The sequence below is a fragment of the Natator depressus genome, chromosome 16 (assembly GCF_965152275.1).
Source record: "Natator depressus isolate rNatDep1 chromosome 16, rNatDep2.hap1, whole genome shotgun sequence".
NCBI classification, from domain to species: Eukaryota; Metazoa; Chordata; order Testudines; family Cheloniidae; genus Natator; species Natator depressus.
Window position 1 is genome coordinate 1,659,896 of NC_134249.1, and position 18,330 is coordinate 1,678,225.

Here is an 18,330-nt window from a genome sequence, read left to right on the forward strand (position 1 = left end):
TGGAGTGCACCTAAAGTTAACCGGCAAGGCAAAGCAAGGCTGGCAGAGCTTCTGAGGAGATTGTTTGAGTGGCTACCAGACTAGAGTGACAGGAAGCTGACACCATGTTTAGCACCAGCAAGTCTCTCTCCACTGAGGCAGGGGAGTAACAAGATAACAGAATTCTGGGTGCCTCAAGAAAACATCAGAACACCCTCTATGTATAGCATTGCATGACTGGTCAAGTGCATTAAGGACAGAGATTTCACCTTCCTCTGAAGCATCATGTAAGCCCATATACGCTACATAGGCACTTCACATACTGTAATAACGCTTAGTATTTAGACTTCTCTTACCTTTTTTTGCAAAACTTTACATGTTGCAAAAGCGCCATAAGGAATCTGAAATCAAGCACAAAAATAGCCCAATAGATCACAACAATACATTGCAACGTGCCATTAATTTTCTAAGCACTTCTAAAGTATCCATCCACAGGACTCAACAATCCGCTTTCATTAAAAACCAAACTGATACTAAGATTACTGTCTCTGTCATTAGTCAATAGCTGGTCCCAGGACCCAGCACTTCACTGCACTGCTGTGAACATCAACCAGTGGCTCTGGGCAGCACGACAGGGACTTCAGGCTAACAGAGAATGTGCTGCTAGGTCTGGACAGCTGTCCACGACTTGGGTGGCTTAACAGGCAGCGCACAGATCCCTCAGAAGGCCAGGCACATTCTCAGTGAGTCTCTATACAAATGGGGAATCCCAGCATGTCTTTGTAACTCCCAGCACACAACCTGGCCAAATGGGAAAGGGGAGAGGACAGATGCCTTTACATATGTTGGTGTTCCTAGTATGGAAAAGGTGCAGAACTACTGTCTTAGGCCACAGAGAAGACTTCCCAAGAAAGGGGCAGAAGCCCCACAGTTCAAGAGATGAACTAGACTGAACAAAGAGGCAACAATTCTGCACAGATAAAGCCATGACAGACAAATTAAGCAGTTCATATCTGTCTCCAGACCAGCAAGATCACCCAAGATCACTTTTTGAATTTAAAGACAACCCAGGATCTACCCCGCCCCTTTCCTGAGGCCCTCCCCTTCCCCAAAGCCCAACTCCACTCACTCCATTCCCCCCCCATCACTCACTCTCCCCCACACTCACTACCACTTTCACCGGGCTGGGGTAGGGGGTTGGGATTCTGGCTCTGGGCTGGGGCCGAGGGGTTTGCAGAGTGGGAGGGGGCTCTGTGCTGAGCCTGGGGCAGGAAGTTGGGGTGCAGGAGGGGTTGAGGGGTGCAAGCTCTGGGAGTGAGTTTGGGTGCAGGAGGGGGCTCCGGGCTGGGGCAGAGTGTTGGGGTGCAGGAGGGGGTGCAGGTGCTGGCTCTGGGAGGGGGGTCAGGGCTGGGGCTTGGGGTGCGGCCTCCTTCCAGGCAGCACTTACCTCCAGCGGCTCACGGTCAGCGGTGCAGTGTGGCTGCCACTAAGGCAATCTCCCTGCCTACCTCAGCCCCATGCCACTCCTGGAAAGCGCCAACACGCCCCTGCTGCCCCGGGGCGGGCGGCATGTGGCTCTGTGCATTGCCCCTCTCTGCAAGCATGGCCCCCGCAGCTCCCATTGGGCACAGCTCCCCATTCCTGGCCAATGGGAGCTGTGGGAGTGGTACTTACAGGCAGGAGCAGTGTGTGGAGGGAGACCCCCGGGGCCGTGGTAGCTGCTTCTGGGAGCAGCCTGGGGCTGGGGCAGGCAGGGAGCCTGTCTTAGCAGCAGCCCCGTTGCATAGCCAGAGATCGCAATCGACTGAGAGATCCTCCGGGATCGACCAGTTGATCATGATCGACTGGTTGGTGACCACGGCTCTAGTCTCATCAGAGTTATAACGACTGGCGTTCTATACTGGGAAGGAAATGAGAGAGCTGGACAGGTCCCCTCACTCTGCAAATCACATACCTCAGAGAGTTCACATTTAGATATATCAAGAATGTCATCAGCACCAGCTTCTTTTGCCTAGAGAGAGAGAGAGAGAGAAATATGTGCTGCACCTTTAGAATGCTAAGAGAGAAAAGTGGCCTCTTGCTGCATGTTGGCTAAACTACCCTGCTGACCTCTCTTTAGAAATTTAATCACAGCTCTTTGCTATGGCCACCCCAATTAAAGGCCAGTATTAGATGCAAAGTATATTCCATAGCTATACTTGAAGCCCTGTTCATGCAACCAAGAAACTAAATTCTACAATACAAACATTGTTTGTGCAGAAAAGTGAATTTCTGCATCAAGAGCAGAGATGTCACTTACTTGTGCAAGAAGATTTTAACAGAGAGCATGTGAAAGTGTTTTAGTGACATAATTCCCGGTTCTCTAGGACTGGAGATAAATAGATCATGCCATGAATGAGAGGGAGGCTCTACTACATAAAGGGACTACTGTAAAAATGGTACCTCTTACTCCCTTTGTGCATTCAGAATCAGATCTGCTATCTATGGGAACAAAAGTAATTACTGCTGCTTTCTATTCCTGCTACAGGGCTAACTCAGCCGCAGAAAGGGGAGCTGGGGTTCATTCCTTCTTGTGTAAAGCAGTTATGTTCCAGCTTGTAGCACTTGTGCAACCTGTTGCTACCACTAAAGGCGATAATGAGGTTGCACCAGGGAGCGTAACTTGGCCTCCCGAACTTGTTATTATTAGTGATGCTCATAAGATGAAAAGAGTCCAGCTTGACCTGGAGCCCAGACTGAGTCTGCAGGGCTGGCAGTTAGAAAAAAATCCTTTCACTTGGAGACTAAGCACAGCCCCTATGGCAATAATCCTGGGACAACAAACACCAGACCCCACAGTGCTAGTTTTACAGACACTCTTCCAGAGCAGAGACACACTTTGGGCCTGACCCTGCACCACTGCAAGCAATGGGAGTTTCACCACTCACTTCGAGGGGGGCTGGATCAGGGTATTCAAGTGCATAAGCACCGAGGCCCTGATCCAGAAGGATATTTAAGTACTTGTCTAATTTTAAGCTTGTGAATAGTTCAACTGACTCAAAAGCGCTATTGTGCTTATGCACCTTGCCGAATTGGGGCCCTCAGACAAGTTTCAAGGAGCAAAAAGTCAATTTTAAACACCACCTAAGCTTTATCCGTGAAGGTGGAAGTTTGAGTGAATTTTAGGGTTGGTGGATTGACAGACTGATAGCCCTGGAGACCAAAGTTCCCATTTATTTCCAGAACAGGTACAGCCCCAGCAAGGAAGGGAAAGCTGCCCCTTTACCGCCCCACCAATGTGCCAATCGTGACATGGTGCAACCATATCTGGGGCAAGAGGGTAAGTTCACTGTCCTTGGCCTCTCTGCTGAGATTGTCAACAAGGGGGCCAATAAGTGACCATTTTTGTGTATTTTGTGACACGTATACCTGTCCCACCAGGAACTAGCCAGAGACGCCCTCCCCGCAAATTCATTTCACACAGTCTACTGAAATGAAGGCAGCTTACACAAACTTAAAAGTGAAAGGGAGTTATGATGGGGAACCCGACAGAGGCTAACAACAACTGCCAAGCCAGTCCAATTAGTTGATTGGACTCTGAACACATAAATCACTGTAACGTTCAGACTCAAAGAAAACCATCACTTTTACTGGTCAGATCGCTGGGGTTACTAGGAAGAATTAGAAGCAGCTGCAAGTCACAAGGGCAGTTCTTCATAACACTCAGCATCCTCATCTCTGAGCTATTAAAAGATACAATGACCAGTTGGAAGAAGAGTTCTTCTAGTCCTCCGCAGCCTCTAAGGTAAATTACGTTTTGGGGGTCTAATCATTTCCACAGTAATGACTTCAGGGAGTAGCATCATTAATACATATTTATCCATTCCTGTTTTCACCAGACAATTAGATGTAACTACTGTTATTAACCCGGGTAATGAAACTGATGTCATGCAAATACATGTCAGAAAATACAAGGGCCAAATTCAGCTTTAAATGAAGTTTTAGTGCAGAGCAAGATGTCAGGAAGAGCTTAGAGAAGTGGAGCTTATGCATCATACTAGTTTAAAATACACACACTGGATGCAGGCATCCAAAGCAACATTTGATCCTTTGGCTAGATAGTGTCTCTAAACTATTAAAATTATGAATAGGGAAAAAAGTCTAAAACCACTCATCTCTTCTCAGTTACACCAGCTACTTACATATATTCATACCGTGCATAACGCCTTTCATCCTGAAGCACTTTGCTGTCTGCTTAAATAGGAATCAATCTCCCACTAGCGAAATGTGGCTGCCTCTGGGGTAGAACATGGCAGCCATCCTATGCCAGCACCACTCCACAACTACTTTTAGAAGTGGTGAAAAAACTACCTGGGGATGGTTTTAAGGAGGAAGAATAGAAACTAGGGGACAGACCCTCAGGTGGTATAAAGCAATGTAATTTCATTCACTTCAATGTAGCTATGACAGCTTATACCAGTTGAGCATCTACCCCAGCTGTCCTAGCCAAATCACAGCGCAGGTAAACACCTGAACTTTTATTCATTATTATTATTTGCACTGCAGTAGCACCTAGTAATGAAAGTGCCATAGGATCTGTAGTTACCAGTGGTTGGGAGTTCAGCTTAGCATCCCTATCCAAAACAGGGATACAGAAAAGGGAAAAACACCATCCCAAAGCTTACCAGGCACATTTGGTATTCAAGGCGCTTCCGGGCCGCATCACTGGGTTTCCTTTTACGGAAGAACAGCAGCATCTTTCACTTTTCACTCCAGATCTGTCTCAGTGGCAGAAAGCGACCAGTGTAAACAAAAGCAGAAGAGGCAGGGAGTGTACGTAACAGGTGTTGACAGGGAGCCTGGGTTAAGGAATTGCACTCTAAGTAAAAAGAAGAGAAAATCACCATCCCTGAGTTTATCCTGGTTTAGGCTCTGATTCTGCCAGATAATCCCCAGAAGTCATTGGGGCTCCATGTTGGTACAAGGATTAGAGTGCCCAATTGGGTGCTAATGTTGCATCCAGGTAGTACCTGTCATTGCAGTAGATTGTTTTATGCTTTTAAACCCCACCTTTGCCTTGTGCTAATGTATACTTTTCAAGCACTTGCTTTTTAGACAGAAATACAGAATACTTCTCCAATTTTACTCACCTAGTACTTTTGCTTAAAACATCTAGCAGTTTAAAGCCCATTTTCAGTTGGCAGACTTTTCAAGATATAAGCACTTACATTTGGACCTATGTTAACACAAATGCACCTAAACTTTGCCCATAAAATAAGAGTTGATTGCCACCGCATTAGTCATATGCAGTGGCATGGGCTGCAGACACAATAAATTCCAAACTGCAGTGCCTGGAGCATTGATGCTGGGGCCATGTAGTTTCTGCAGCACAAACACTTGCCATATGAAACACTAGGGTGGCCTCGTTACACCGAATTATGGACTCTGTGGGACACATGTGGCCAATCCTGAATTAACCAACAACCATGCAAACAATACTGCAGTCATGTAGTATCAATAGCAATACGAGGAGAGTGCTGTTAGCACACCAAGACCATTCCTATCTTCAGAAATGAGGCCTGCATGAACTAACCTGCACTAGGGGTTACTACTGTTTGCAGATAATGTACCCAAAAACCTCAAAGAGCTTTGGGATACAGGGTTGCAAAGTGTAACTGAATGGTTCTTTCTCAGACGAGCTGTGACTAGGACTATGTATTACTGAGGTATTACTATCTGCTATACTGACAGGTTTCAGAGTAGCAGCCGTGTTAGTCTGTATCCGCAAAAAGGAGGACTTGTGGCACCTTAGAGACTAACAAATTTATTTGAGCATAAGCTTTCGTGAGCTACAGCTCACTTCATCGGATGCATTCAGTGGAAAATACAGTGGGGATATTTATATTACACAGAGAACCCCACTGTATTTTCCACTGAATGCACTGGATGAAGTGAGCTGTAGCTCACGAAACCTTATGTTCAAATAAATTTGTTAGTCTCTAAAGTGCCACAAGTCCTCCTTTTCTATCTGCTGTACACGACCATGGCAGATAGAGTCCCATCAGAGGGAGCATCACAGCAGCAGACATTATGAAGATTTATAATATGAAAAACAAAATAATGACATTAAGTTCATGAAAAATATGGCAGCTTTCATTCCCTCAGAATAACATTAAAATGGAAAAGTCCAGCAGCCAGAATGAAACTAAGAGCAGCTTGCACTAGCTGCAGAATGGCTGAATATTCCTAATTCTCTCAATCTAGATCTGGCTGTTTGAATGGCCCCTAGTGCTTTATAACATGATACTCTACGTAGAAATTTACACACACACAATACACAACGGTACAGGTCCATTACAAAGGTTTTATTGGCTGATGTTGGGGTAGCTGCATAACTCACAAGAAGTGAAGGCATAAGTGAGTCAGGGAAGGCACGGTTTCTTTATGCCTACAATATCTCCACGTATATTTTGTATATGTCAAACACTGTAAAATATATGTCAAACAATGTAAAAGTGTTTGCAAGATTTTAGGTTTCTAAACTGATACAATTTTCAAGGCCTTTCACCTACAAAGGTAGGCTGCTGTAGATTATATGCGCCCAAACACGCAGAGCTCCAGTGGGTGAGGACAGTTGTAAATAATACATTGTAAAGACCTCTAAACATTAAAATAGTTTTCTGACATAACAATGAGGGAAGTGGAAGGTCTGATATCTCAGGTCCTTCCAGGGCTAGAACTGGGTGCTGGGCATTCCAGTGTAAAGTAAAGACCTGGTTCTATCCCCAATCATTTCTGAGGCATGGGCCCTTAACTATGCCACTGCTCCAAGACTGAAGATTGCTGTGAAGGGCAGGATGAGCAGTTTAGAAGGAGAAATTTCAACTGGTTGTCTGGCAAATTGGGTCCTTTAAATGGCAGCTGCTTGGAAACTGCTCGGAAATTCAGGAAGTCATCCAGCAGATGTGGGTTAGCTGGCACACAGCACATGACCTGGGTGCATGATAAAAGGAGCTATCATTTTTCAGGTGCTGTATACATGAAAGCTCTCTCATCACTATACTATAGGTGGGGCTGGTAGTACTGCCTATTAATGTCGCCTGACACATCCCATTATAACACTCTATTTTCAATTGCTTATAACTTTGACAGATTTCAACCATTTAAGGTAAAGTTCTCCATGCCAGGTGTCTGTCTCAGACTGAATTATTTTTGAAAATTTCAGCCAGAATGGTTCAGCCATTTCCGAGAACACCACTAGGGAAAAATAAGTCCTTTTGCAATGTTTAAAAAAAAATATCTGGCGATCTTTTGATATGCTCTAGTGCTTTGGAGCTGGTGACATTCAGTAGGGAGATGGCACTTTGCTGAAATAAAGGTATTTTGTCTTCCGTATGAAAACCCACCCAAACATGGCTGAGTTATATGCCTTTGGAAAAAAATCACAGTTCACACAGGCTGAGCATGCTCCATCCTCTCGCAACTTCTACCTGTGACCAGATTGCACTTGTGCCATCCCCACCAAGTGACTGCGCATGTGTCAATTCAGGGCTACAGGGGAAAAGCTGGACTTTACCTGTAATTACTGCTCCAGACTGGGGCGGAACAGGTCACTGGAACTGAGAGCAGGGAGCCTGTCTCTCCGGTGTTCTCAGAGACACCACCACCACCCCCCTCGCTGGCACCCAGGCCGTGTGGAGGAGGAAGCTGCCTGATCCAGATACAGAAGGGACAAAAGCTGGACCCTGGGGGTGGGAAAGGAGTTGACTGGGGCAAGGAGTCTGGTGAGACTGGGAGGGGAACAGATTGTGACAGGAAGTTAGGGAGAGACTAAAACTGTCTGGGCAAGAAGCTAGACCGAGAGTCAGCAAGGAAGGGGAGGCTAGGACTGGTTGCACAGGGAGGCTGGTTGGGCAAGAAGGCGTGGAGCTGGGGTGGGGAGGATAGGCTGGAACAGCATGGGGAGGAGGTGACCAGCCCTCTGTGAAGAAAGAAGTGGTTCGGGACTATTTAGAAAAACTGGACGAGCACAAGTCCATGGGGCCGGATGCGCTGCATCCGAGAGTGCTAAAGGAGTTGGCGGATGTGATTGCAGAGCCATTGGCAATTATCTTTGAAAACTCCTGGCGATTGGGTGAGGTCCCGGACGACTGGAAAAAGGCTAATGTAGTGCCCATCTTTAAAAAAGGGAAGAAGGAGGATCCTGGGAACTACAGGCCAGTCAGCCTCACCTCAGTCCCTGGAAAAATCATGGAGCAGGTCCTCAAGGAATCAATTCTGAAGCACTTAGAGGAGAGGAAAGTGATCAGGAACAGTCAGCATGGATTCACCAAGGGCAAGTCATGCCTGACTAATCTAATTGCCTTCTATGACAAGATAACTGGCTCTGTGGATGAGGGGAAAGCAGTGGACGTGTTGTTCCCTGACTTTAGCAAAGCTTTTGACACTGTCTCCCACAGTATTCTTCTCAGCAAGTTAAAGAAGTATGGGCTGGATGAATGGACTATAAGGTGCACAGAAAGCTGGCTAGATTGTCGGGCTCAACGGGTAGCAATCAATAGCTCCATGTCTAGTTGGCAGCTGGTATCAAGTGGAGTGCCCCAAGGGTCGGTCCTGGGGCTGGTTTTGTTCAATATCTTCATTAATGATCTGGAGGATAGTGTGGATTGCACCCTCAGCAAGTTTTCACATGACACTAAACTGGGAGGAGAGGGAGATATGCTGGAGGGTAGGGATAGGATACAGAGGGACCTAGACAAATCAGAGGACTGGGCCAAAAGAAATCTGATGAGGTTCAACAAGGACAAGTGCAGAGTCCTGCACTTAGGACGGAAGAATCCCATGCACCGCTACAGACTAGGGACCGAATGGCTAGGAAGCAGTTCTGCAGAAAAAGACCTAGGGATTACAGTGGACGAGAAGCTGGATATGAGTCAACAGTGTGCCCTTGTTGCCAAGAAGGCTAACAGTATTTTGGGCTGTATAAGTAGGGGCATTGCCAGCAGATGGAGGGACGTGATCATTCCCCTCTATTCGACATTGGTGCGGCCTCATCTGGAGTACTGTGTCCAGTTTTGGGCCCCACACTACAAGAAGGATGTGGAAAAATTGGAAAACGTCCAGCGGAGGGCAACAAAAATGATTAGGGGACTGGAACACATGACTTATGAGGAGAGGCTGAGGGAACCGGGATTGTTTAGTCTGCGGAAGAGAAGAATGAGGGGGGATTTGATAGCTGCTTTCAACTACCTGAAAGGGGGTTCCGAAGAGGATGGCTCTAGACTGTTCTCAGTGGAAGCAGATGACAGAACGAGGAGTAATGGTCTCAAGTTGCAGTGGGGGAGGTTTCGGTTGGATATTAGGAAAAACTTTCTCACTAGGAGGGTGGTGAAACACTGGAATGCGTTACCTAGGGAGGTGGTGGAATCTCCTTCCTTAGAAGTTTTTAAGGTCAGGCTTGACAAAGCCCTGGCTGGGATGATTTAGTTGGGGATTGGTCCTGCTTTGAGCAAGGGGTTGGACTAGATGACCTCCTGAGGTCCCTTCCACCCCTGATATTCTATGATTCTATGAACTGGATGCACAAGGAGACTGTGACTGTCCCTCACCCTTACACAAAGTAAGCAGTCATGGGATAAGAGGAAAGGTCATCTCATGCATCAGTAACTGGTTAAAACATAGGAAACAATGGGTAGGAATAAACGGTCAGTTTTCACAATAGAGAGAGGTAAATAGCGGGGTTCCTCAGGCATCTGTACTGGGACCAGTGCTGTTCAACATATTCAGAAATGATCTGGGAAAAGGGGTAAACAGTGACATGGCAAAATTTGCAGACGATATAAAATTACTCAGGATACTTAAGTCCAAAGCAGACTATGAAGAGTTACAAAGGGATCTCACAAAACTGGATGACTGGGCAACAAATGGCAGATTAAATTCAATGTTGATAAAAGCAAAGTAATGCACATTAGAAAATATAATTCCAATTACACATACAAAATGATGGGGTCTAAATTAGCTGTTACCACTCAAGAAAGAGATCTTGGAGTCGCTGAGGACAGTTCTCTGAAAACATCTGCTCAATGTGTAGCAGCAGTCAAAAAAGCAAACAGAATATTAGGAATCATTAGGAAAGGGATAGATAATAAGGCAGAAACTATCATAATGCCTCTACACAAATCCATGGTACGCTTACATTTTGAATAGTGTGCAGATCTGGTTGCCCCATCTCAAAAAAGATATATTGGAAAAGGCACAGAGGAGGGCAACAAAAATGATTAGGGGTATGGAACAGCTTCCATACGAGGAGAGATTAAAAAGACTGGGACTTTTCAGCTTGGAAAAAAGACTAGGAGGCGATATGATAGAGGTCTATAAAATCATGACTGAATAAGGAAGTGTTATTTACTCCTTCACATAACATAAGAACGAGGAGACATCCAATGAAATTAATTGGCAGCAGGTTTAAAACAAACAAAAGGAAGTACTTCTTCACACAACATACAGTCAACCTGTGGAATTTGTTGCCAGAGGACGTTGTGAAGGCCAAAACAACAACAGGATTCAAAAAGAACTAGATAAGTTCATGGAGGATACGTCCATCAATGGCTATTACCCAGGATGGTCAGAGATGCAACCCCATGCTCTGAGTGTTCCTACCCTCTGCCAGAAGTTGGGAGTGGACGACAGGGGATGGATCACTTGATTGCCCAATCTGTTCATTCCTTCTGAAGCACCTGGCACTGGCTACTGCTGGAAGACAGGATACTGGGCTGGATGGACCATTGGTCTGACCCAGTATGTCCATGCTTATGTTCTTATTCCCCTCCAGTGCACAACCTGCTATCAGTTACTCCATTAGCTCAAGTGGCAGAGGTCTGTGTGGTGGATCTAAAGGTTCCAACCACACTGATGACACATATGGATGTCAATATGTCTTATACCATATGACCATGTAATTACAAGACTGTATGATGCATACAAGCAAGGAGGCTGATTTAAGGTTGCACAAACACTCTTTCATACAGTCCAAGGCCAGAAGGGACCATTGTGATTACCTAGTCTGACTTTCCGTACAACACAGAGCAGATACCTGCCTCAAAAAGAAAAGGAGTACTTGTGGCACCTTAGAGACTAACCAATTTATTTGAGCATGAGCTTTCATGAGCTACAGCTCACTTCATCGGATGCATACTATATGCATGAAAGTATGCATCCGATGAAGTGAGCTGTAGCTCACGAAAGCTCATGCTGAAATAAATTGGTTAGTCTCTAAGGTGCCACAAGTACTCCTTTTCTTTTTGCGAATACAGACTAACACGGCTGCTACTCTGAAACCTGCCTCAAAATAACTCCTATAGCCGATCTTTCAGAAAAATAGCCAATCTTGATTTTAAAATGGTCAGCGATGGAGAATCCACCACAATCCTTGATAAATTGTTCCAGTGGTTAATTACCGTCCCTCACTGTTAAACATTTACGCCTTATTTCCAGTTTGAATACTGGCATTGCCTAACTCTGAGTCATGCCTGAACTTCAAACCTTAATAATGTTCCTGTCACAGGTTTCTGGGCGTACGTCACGTCACGCCGCTGACCAGGCGAAGCTGCACCTGCGATGTGCAAGCGGCGGCCGTGCCAGCCGGGATCTGAAGGCGCTGACGAGTCCCGAGCCGGCCACTCAACCCCGCGGAGGCAGGAAGGGGCCTCTCGCCAGGGCCGGGGCTGGCGGGCAGTTGGCGGGAGGGGAACGCCAGGCCCAGCCGCTCCGCTCCTAGCTCAGGCCGCGCGGCGGGCCGGGGCGAGGGCGGCCGCCGCAGCCCAGCGCGGAAACCCCGGGGCAGGGGGAGCCCCACGGGACCGGCAACCTCGCGGCGGGGCAGCCGGCCCGGCCGCCGGGACCCCGGGCAGCTACAGCCAGGGCCGGCGGGGAGCTCCGCCAACAGCCCCCGGCGGGCTCCCCTCACGCCCGACCTCGCCCCCCGACTCACCGCGCTCCGCTGTCACCGCAGGGACTTGCGGGGTCACATGACCTGGCCGCGCCGCCGCGGAGGCGAGGCCACCGCGCCCCACTCTCCAGGCGTGGGAGCGGCGGGGGCGGCGCTCGCACAGCGAGCCGCCCCGCGATCCCGAGTCCCAGGGACCTGCAGCTAGACGGGGATTCGTTACCGTGCGAGCTAGGCTGGGGGCTTTGCCCACCCCTAACATGGCAGCTAGCTCGCCTCTGGGGGCCTTGCCCACACACAACATGGCGGCCGGATTCCCCCGCCCTCCTGGGGGCTTTGCCCACCCCTAACATGGCGGCTAGCTCGTCTCTGGGGGCCTTGCCCACACACAACATGGCGGCCGGATTCCCCCGCCCTCCTGGGGGCTTTGCCCACCCCTAACATGGCGGCCGGGTGTGGCTTGCATGGGTCTCGCGAGATCCCGGCTAGTATATGTTGCACGACCGGAGGCAACTTCGGCCTCTCGTGCGCGCTGCCGTAGGCCGGGAGGTGGCGGGAGCTGCCTGAGTCTCGCGTCCCGGATCCGGCTCCATCCGCCTCGGGCCCGCCGACATGCCGCCCAAGTTCGACCCCAACGAGATCAAAGTCGGTACGTTGGTGCGGGGCGGCCCGTGAGGTGCCGGGCCTGGGGCCGCGGCGGCCGGGGAGCCCTGTGCCCGGGCGGGGAGCGGCCCGCGGGGCGGCCTGGCGCGCTCTGCCTGCGGGTGCCCGGCCCGGGCGCCGAGCGCGCCGCGAGCCCCGGCCGGCCGCTCTGCTCCCGGGGTCCCCTGCGCGGCTCAGGCCGCTCCCGCCGGGCCCAGGGGCCTGGCAAGGCCCGCGGGCTGCGTGAGCGCCCTGACGCCTCTCTCGCTTTCTCCGCAGTGTTCCTGAGGTGCACCGGCGGGGAGGTCGGTGCCACTTCCGCTCTGGCGCCTAAAATCGGCCCGTTGGGTTTGGTGAGTGGCGCTGGGAGAGGGGTTGCTCTGCGTCGCTCGTGGTATTACACGACGCTTGGCAGATGCTGCCGAAATGTCTGTAACTGATGCCTGGATGGCTACGCTACTGAAGGGGTATGATTAGGGTGAAGTTACTTTAGTCTAAACGAGAGATTTTAGTCCTAACGTGAACCTCTAAAACCCCCCTACAGCATAGTCGTGAGCTGAAATCTAACCTTGTACCCTGAGCTCCAAATGTGAGAGTCCTGAGCTAGACTGAGTCAATTGCCTCTTTAAGTACAGGAATCCAGTGTACCCGCTTCCCGTTTAGATAGGAGCCCTCTTTACAGAGACTGCTAAGGCTGTAAACTGGTCAGTTGCTCAACATAAAAGGAGTTAGCTCTTCTAAAATGCTGTAGGTTTTGCCATGGATGTGAGTTTGCTCCTTGTGACTGGGCATAGAGCAAACTTGCAAGAAATTGAATTTAGCATTGTTTTTGTATAACTAGGCTATTGTATCTCTTTGGGTGTGGTGTGTGAACATGTTAGTGCACCTCCCTGGGTGTGAGGGGGGCCCTGGTTTTGAGATGGGTTTTTTGAAAAGGGAGTGGGGGGGGGATTTAGCAAAATAGAAGGGCCACTGAGGGGAGTGAGAAGTGTGATCGGGCATGGGAAATGACTGAGGGTGGGAGTGGACTGGCGCAAATAGCCAGTTAGGGCAGAGGAAAAACTGCAGAAAGCTGTTTAATGTGTGTCCAGCAGTCCTCGCTGCCACTTACTCTGGGTTTGTGGCTCGCTCTGCTGAGGCAGTGCTCTCTCCATGAGATTTCAGAGATACATAGAAGGGTTTGTATTTGCTCAATCAGTGAATTTAGCTGTTTGGGAAGAGGGGAATCTTTCAAATACAGCAATAAAAATAACTGCAGGTACAGGGCATGAAGTGTACAGCATAATACAGGAGTTCAAACGAATGAATGTTGAAAAATCTCTCTGAAGAGAAAATAATCAATTAAATGCTTGTTCTTGCCTTCAGTCTCCCAAAAAGGTTGGTGATGACATCGCCAAGGCAACAGGTGACTGGAAGGGGCTGAGGATCACCGTGAAACTCACTATCCAGAACAGGCAAGCTCAGGTACTAAACGCCAGAAGGGATGGCTTGGTGGGAGAAGCGCCAGGTTTGAAACACCTGTTTGCTTGAACCACAAGTGTCAATCCCGGCAGGGTTGACTCAGCCCTTCATCCTTCCGAGGTAGATAAAATGAGTTCCATGCAGTTTACTGTGTGGGGGTCTCCTGGACGAGACCTTAAAAACAAAGTCCTTCCTAATCTCTGTAGGCTCTGAAGAGCTGGGGTGTATCCAATGCCAGAACTGTCTCTGGTCCACCATCCAGAGGCAGCTGCATTTCAGTGTATAATTCAGGGCTGTCCAGGCTAAAGATGCTGTGTATGCCACTGTGCTCAGAAATAGTGGAGTGTGTCTGAATCAAGAGCAGGCATCAAACTGACTGTCAGGGTTAATGACAATAGAATGGAGAGGAACAAATGAGTTCATCAGTCTGCCAGAGTTGGTATTGTATTGGTCTTGGAACCATGACAACACTCTATTAAGAGACTACTATAGGGGGAACCGTTGGCTGATACTGGAGATGGGGTGGAGAGCAAGTTTTTAGACCAGGGAAACACTGTGCCAAACTGGAATATTCCAACTACTCTTCAGTATACTTGTAGCCACCCGCCACCATACCTGTCTTGTACTGAAGTGACTGGTGTACTCCAGTGGTGTGCTGAGAGGAATCCCCAGCTTAGGAAGCAGGGCTATTCTGTGTGTGGAGAGCTCTGTGCCGAAAGGCTGGGAACATTGAATCACATGTCTTCCCATAGAGAAGAATAGTAACAAGCATGTCGAGTACACACAGGTGGGAGGGTGATCCCAATTATTTTCTAGTAAATACAATGCATTTAGGTTTATTACAATTCTGTGTGCATGTGAGTTGGAGGCTGTTAGCTCTTTCAAAGATTGATTTTTGTCAAGCATTCTGGATTTGCTTTCTGACCTCAGTATCTCCTAAAGAAAATATGTTCCCCTCCCCCATTCAGATCGAGGTTGTCCCTTCTGCCTCTGCCCTGATCATCAAAGCCCTCAAGGAGCCTCCTCGTGACAGGAAGAAGCAGAAGAACAGTAAGCTTTCTTTTTTGCTAACTTCCATTGGTCACTGGTGCTAAGTGGTGCAGCCAGCCCAGATCTAGCTGGCTGTCACTTAACTTGCCTGCCTCCAGTTTACTCCTCTGCAAAATGGGAATATTTGCCAACCTTGTAGGGGACTGTGGGCTTCATTAATGTTGTGAAGCACTTCACAGTTCCAACCTGCAAGGCACAGAAGTACAATCCAAGATCTATCTGAAGGGGAAATTACTCCCTAGGATGCAGGGAATTGAAATGATTTGCCTGTGGATCATTGTACTCTTATGACCAGCTCCATAAAAAGTTCTCAAACTTTTGTATTGGTGACTGCTTTCACACAGCAAGCCTCTTGAGTGCGAACCCCCTTTACAAATTAAAAACACATTTTTTATATTTAATGCTATCATGAATGCTGGAGGCAAAGTGGGGTTTGGAGCTGACAGCTTGTGACCTCCACATACTAACCTCATGAGGTGTCATGACACCCAGTTTGAGAACCCCTGGAGTTTGTCTGGTCTAAAACGTCAGTAAAACAGCCACCTGCCACTGTACCTGTCTAGTATGAAGTGCCTGGTACAATCCAGTGGTGAGCTGATAGAAAACACCAGCTTAGGAAACAGGGTTATTCTCTTTGTGGGTAACTCTGTGCCAAAGTCTGGGAACACCAGATGATAAACCAAGGAATGAGTGTGCTGCTATGCTGTCCCCCTACCCTCTTCACTCCCAGGGTTGAGATGTTGAACTGATTTGTTTGTTGCTCTTCAGAGGACTCACTGGTGTTTTGATTTTGTTCACAGTTAAACACAGTGGCAGTGTCAGCTTTGATGAGATAGTAAACATTGCACGCCAGATGAGGCACAGGTCCTTGGCCCGGGAGCTCTCTGGTAAGAGCAGTATGCTGCAAGGGGGTTACTAATGTGGTGGCTGCCATAGGCTGGTCCTGAGTGCCTGAACCAGCTCTGCCTTCTGAACTCAGATGGGCTTCAGAGCCACTCATCCTGCTTGTCTACCCACTAGCTGGCCTACTCTGCAGCTCTGGGCTCCATGCCAGCAACCTCAGCCTCTGCTGTAGGTTTTCACTTCTATTTCGTGGTGTGAATGGGTAGATTCATGAGCATGGCAGTCAAGCTGGCAGAGGTGGAACATGGCAGGACTCCCCCCTCCCCCCCCCCCATACTCCTGACCCTGTCACAGTGCAGTCTTTCCAAAGGGGACTAGCCAGTCCCCTGCTGACAGATACCTGGGCATTAGCTAGCTTCCTAAACTACAAGATAAAGCCTCTTGAGTGGCTTCCATATCTGATTCAGTTTCTCAAGATACCTTAGTCTTAGAAATTGGTCAGACCTGCTTAGTAACAGGCCTGTCTTACTGAGATACATTCAGCCAAGTCAGCTCTGAAAGGGGATACGAAGGGAACTTGTGTATGTCCTTCTGGAAGGTCCCATGTACCTTCCTGTCTGTCCTGAAACATCAGTGACCTTTCTAGATTGACATACCCAGGAGACAATGTGCTACACTGATGCAGGAGACCCAGGTTCCAGGATATGCTCATTATGCCCTCAGCAGTGAATCCTGCTAATGTACCTTGCAGACCTCTGGGGATGGAGGTTATGGCTTGTATAGGTAGAAAAATGGCATAGGGCAGTGACTTTCAACCTATGATCCATGGATCCCTGGGGGTCCCCAGACTATGCCTAAGATTTCCAAAGGGGTCTGCACCTCCATTAGAAAGTTTCTTAGGGGTCACTGGACCCCAGGAGAGGAGCCTCCCATATAACACATGCCAAGCCTCCTTGCACCCATTCATCAAACAGTTCAGTATTTAACAGACTTCCACCAGGAGGGAGACATGCACAGGAATTAACATGCTGTTGTACGTCACTGATCTGCTGCTACCAGCGTACCTAACAGGGACACTTTTTTTCCCCCAATGGAAAAATCTGAACTCTGAAAGCAAGTCAGGCTTGGTCTGTGTCACATCACTGTGTTGTCAGGGGCGGTCTAAGATGCAGTCTCTCTGTTACAGGAACTATTAAGGAGATTCTAGGAACTGCTCAGTCTGTTGGCTGCAATATTGATGGCAGACATCCTCATGATGTCATCGATGACATCAGCAGTGGCACAATAGAATGCCCAGCTGTAAGTCTCAAACTTCAGTTGAAATTGACTAGCATTGTCTAAGAACAAAATATCTCTTTACTAATGGGAGGCTTGTTTTGTTTTTTCAACAGAGCTAAGGCAGAAGCCAAGAAGAACTCTCAACATGAAAGCTGATTGAGATTTTTTGTGACAATTAGGAAACCTCAATAAAACCTGCAGTTGAGTGAGAGTGGTCTGGTAATTTAAATACAGGATCCAGGTTGTCATCTGAAAGTGCAAAATGCTGGAATCTAAACACATGGTTGATTCCAGACAATCTGTATTCTTCCACATCAAGATTACAGGATTTTTTTCTGGTCACACACTGAACTAATATCTAGTACCTACACTAACAGTTTGTCCTTGAGACACCCCCTGCATTTTGGAATGGAGAAAACATGCTACAGAAATTGCCTCTCAACTCCTATCCCTCTTAAAACTTGCCATCATAAATAGATGTATTCCTTGTGAGCAGGTGGCTTATTCAGAATAGTAAATCTGTGCAAATCTTAATTTATGCTAGTGCTATGTAACTGAGATCTTTGCATGTGTAGGCCATGGAGAACTGCAGTCATGTCATAAAATGTCATACAGCCTGCAGGCAGATTGTTCAGGTGGCTAGCTTGAGCTAATGCATTTAAATTATGAAGTTTTCACCTGTGGTAGTGATGAAACAGGATACAGCATGATCTTGACATTATATGACTACCATTTTAAATGGAAATTTACTCCTGAACACCCAGCCGTGTTAAATATACTTAGACAAATCTGTTTTAATAACAGGTAAAAAGTGAGTGCTCCCAAAGTCCTCTGAGCGTCTGTGAAGGCAAGCACCCTGGTTCTTAGTGTGTAATAGGTACCTAGTCCAATTCAAAACTTCAATTTTCAAGGGTTTATTACTTGTAAATGTGTGTCTGGTCAACATTAGCATCCTCAATTTCTAACAGCAAAAGCTACCCATTATTACAGTACAGCTCCAAGCTTTGTAGGTGTACTGGGCTTGTACTTCTCTCTCTGAATAAACAGGTTGTTTCAGATCAGAATCCGTGTAGGGAGGTGACTTAGTGATAGAGTACACTGCATAATGAATCTTAGTCTGTGTTAACTTTGTGAGCCTCTTCAGATGAACACAC

At 47.8% G+C, this 18,330-nt stretch overlaps 2 protein-coding genes and 2 non-coding genes across 7 annotated transcripts in view; 3 read left to right on the forward strand and 1 right to left on the reverse strand.

Annotated features, from left to right (window-relative positions):
* The window catches only part of LRSAM1 (leucine rich repeat and sterile alpha motif containing 1), a 55,439-nt gene extending 43,361 nt beyond the window's left edge, over positions 1-12,078 (reverse strand). The window contains exons 1-4 of one of the 3 annotated variants that reach the window (XM_074974048.1): positions 11,500-11,644; positions 4,644-4,837; positions 1,934-1,990; positions 336-380 (exon numbers count right to left, since the gene is read on the reverse strand). In XM_074974048.1, coding sequence (XP_074830149.1) covers positions 336-380; positions 1,934-1,990; positions 4,644-4,715 — 174 coding nt within the window. In that variant the 5' untranslated portion in view covers positions 4,716-4,837; positions 11,500-11,644. Of the gene's footprint in view, positions 1-335; positions 381-1,933; positions 1,991-4,643; positions 4,838-11,499; positions 11,645-11,947 lie in introns of those variants that run through there. The other 2 variants (XM_074974047.1, XM_074974045.1) reach the window with 2 other exon arrangements.
* RPL12 (ribosomal protein L12) lies at positions 11,471-17,387 on the forward strand. 2 transcript variants are annotated; one of them, XM_074974049.1, is made up of 7 exons: positions 11,471-11,651; positions 12,824-12,897; positions 13,910-14,008; positions 14,974-15,055; positions 15,856-15,942; positions 17,085-17,197; positions 17,290-17,387. In XM_074974049.1, exons 1-7 carry the CDS (start codon positions 11,483-11,485, stop codon positions 17,293-17,295), a joined length of 630 nt encoding a protein of 209 aa, XP_074830150.1. In that variant the 5' UTR covers positions 11,471-11,482; the 3' UTR covers positions 17,296-17,387. The 2 variants fall into 2 exon arrangements, with proteins under 2 accessions (XP_074830150.1, XP_074830151.1); XM_074974050.1 differs by lacking the exon at positions 11,471-11,651 and adding an exon at positions 12,390-12,551.
* Positions 14,608-14,737, forward strand: LOC142000125 (small nucleolar RNA SNORA65). The gene has a single exon (XR_012642172.1). It is a non-coding gene; the product is annotated as a small nucleolar RNA SNORA65 (small nucleolar RNA).
* LOC142000124 (small nucleolar RNA SNORA65) lies at positions 15,598-15,725 on the forward strand. Its single transcript, XR_012642171.1, has one exon. It is a non-coding gene; the product is annotated as a small nucleolar RNA SNORA65 (small nucleolar RNA).
* Positions 17,388-18,330: the final 943 nt, after the last annotated feature.

Bases quoted from the DNA above. Each gene is read 5' to 3' on its own strand.
- RPL12 (XM_074974049.1), top strand. From the start codon at position 11,483: ATGCCTGAACTTCAAACCTTAATAATGTTCCTGTCACAGGTTTCTGGG. The intron at 12,898-13,909 runs GTGAGTGGCGCT...TCTTGCCTTCAG, and splicing joins AAATCGGCCCGTTGGGTTTG to TCTCCCAAAAAGGTTGGTGA. The intron at 15,943-17,084 runs GTAAGAGCAGTA...TCTCTGTTACAG, and splicing joins CTTGGCCCGGGAGCTCTCTG to GAACTATTAAGGAGATTCTA.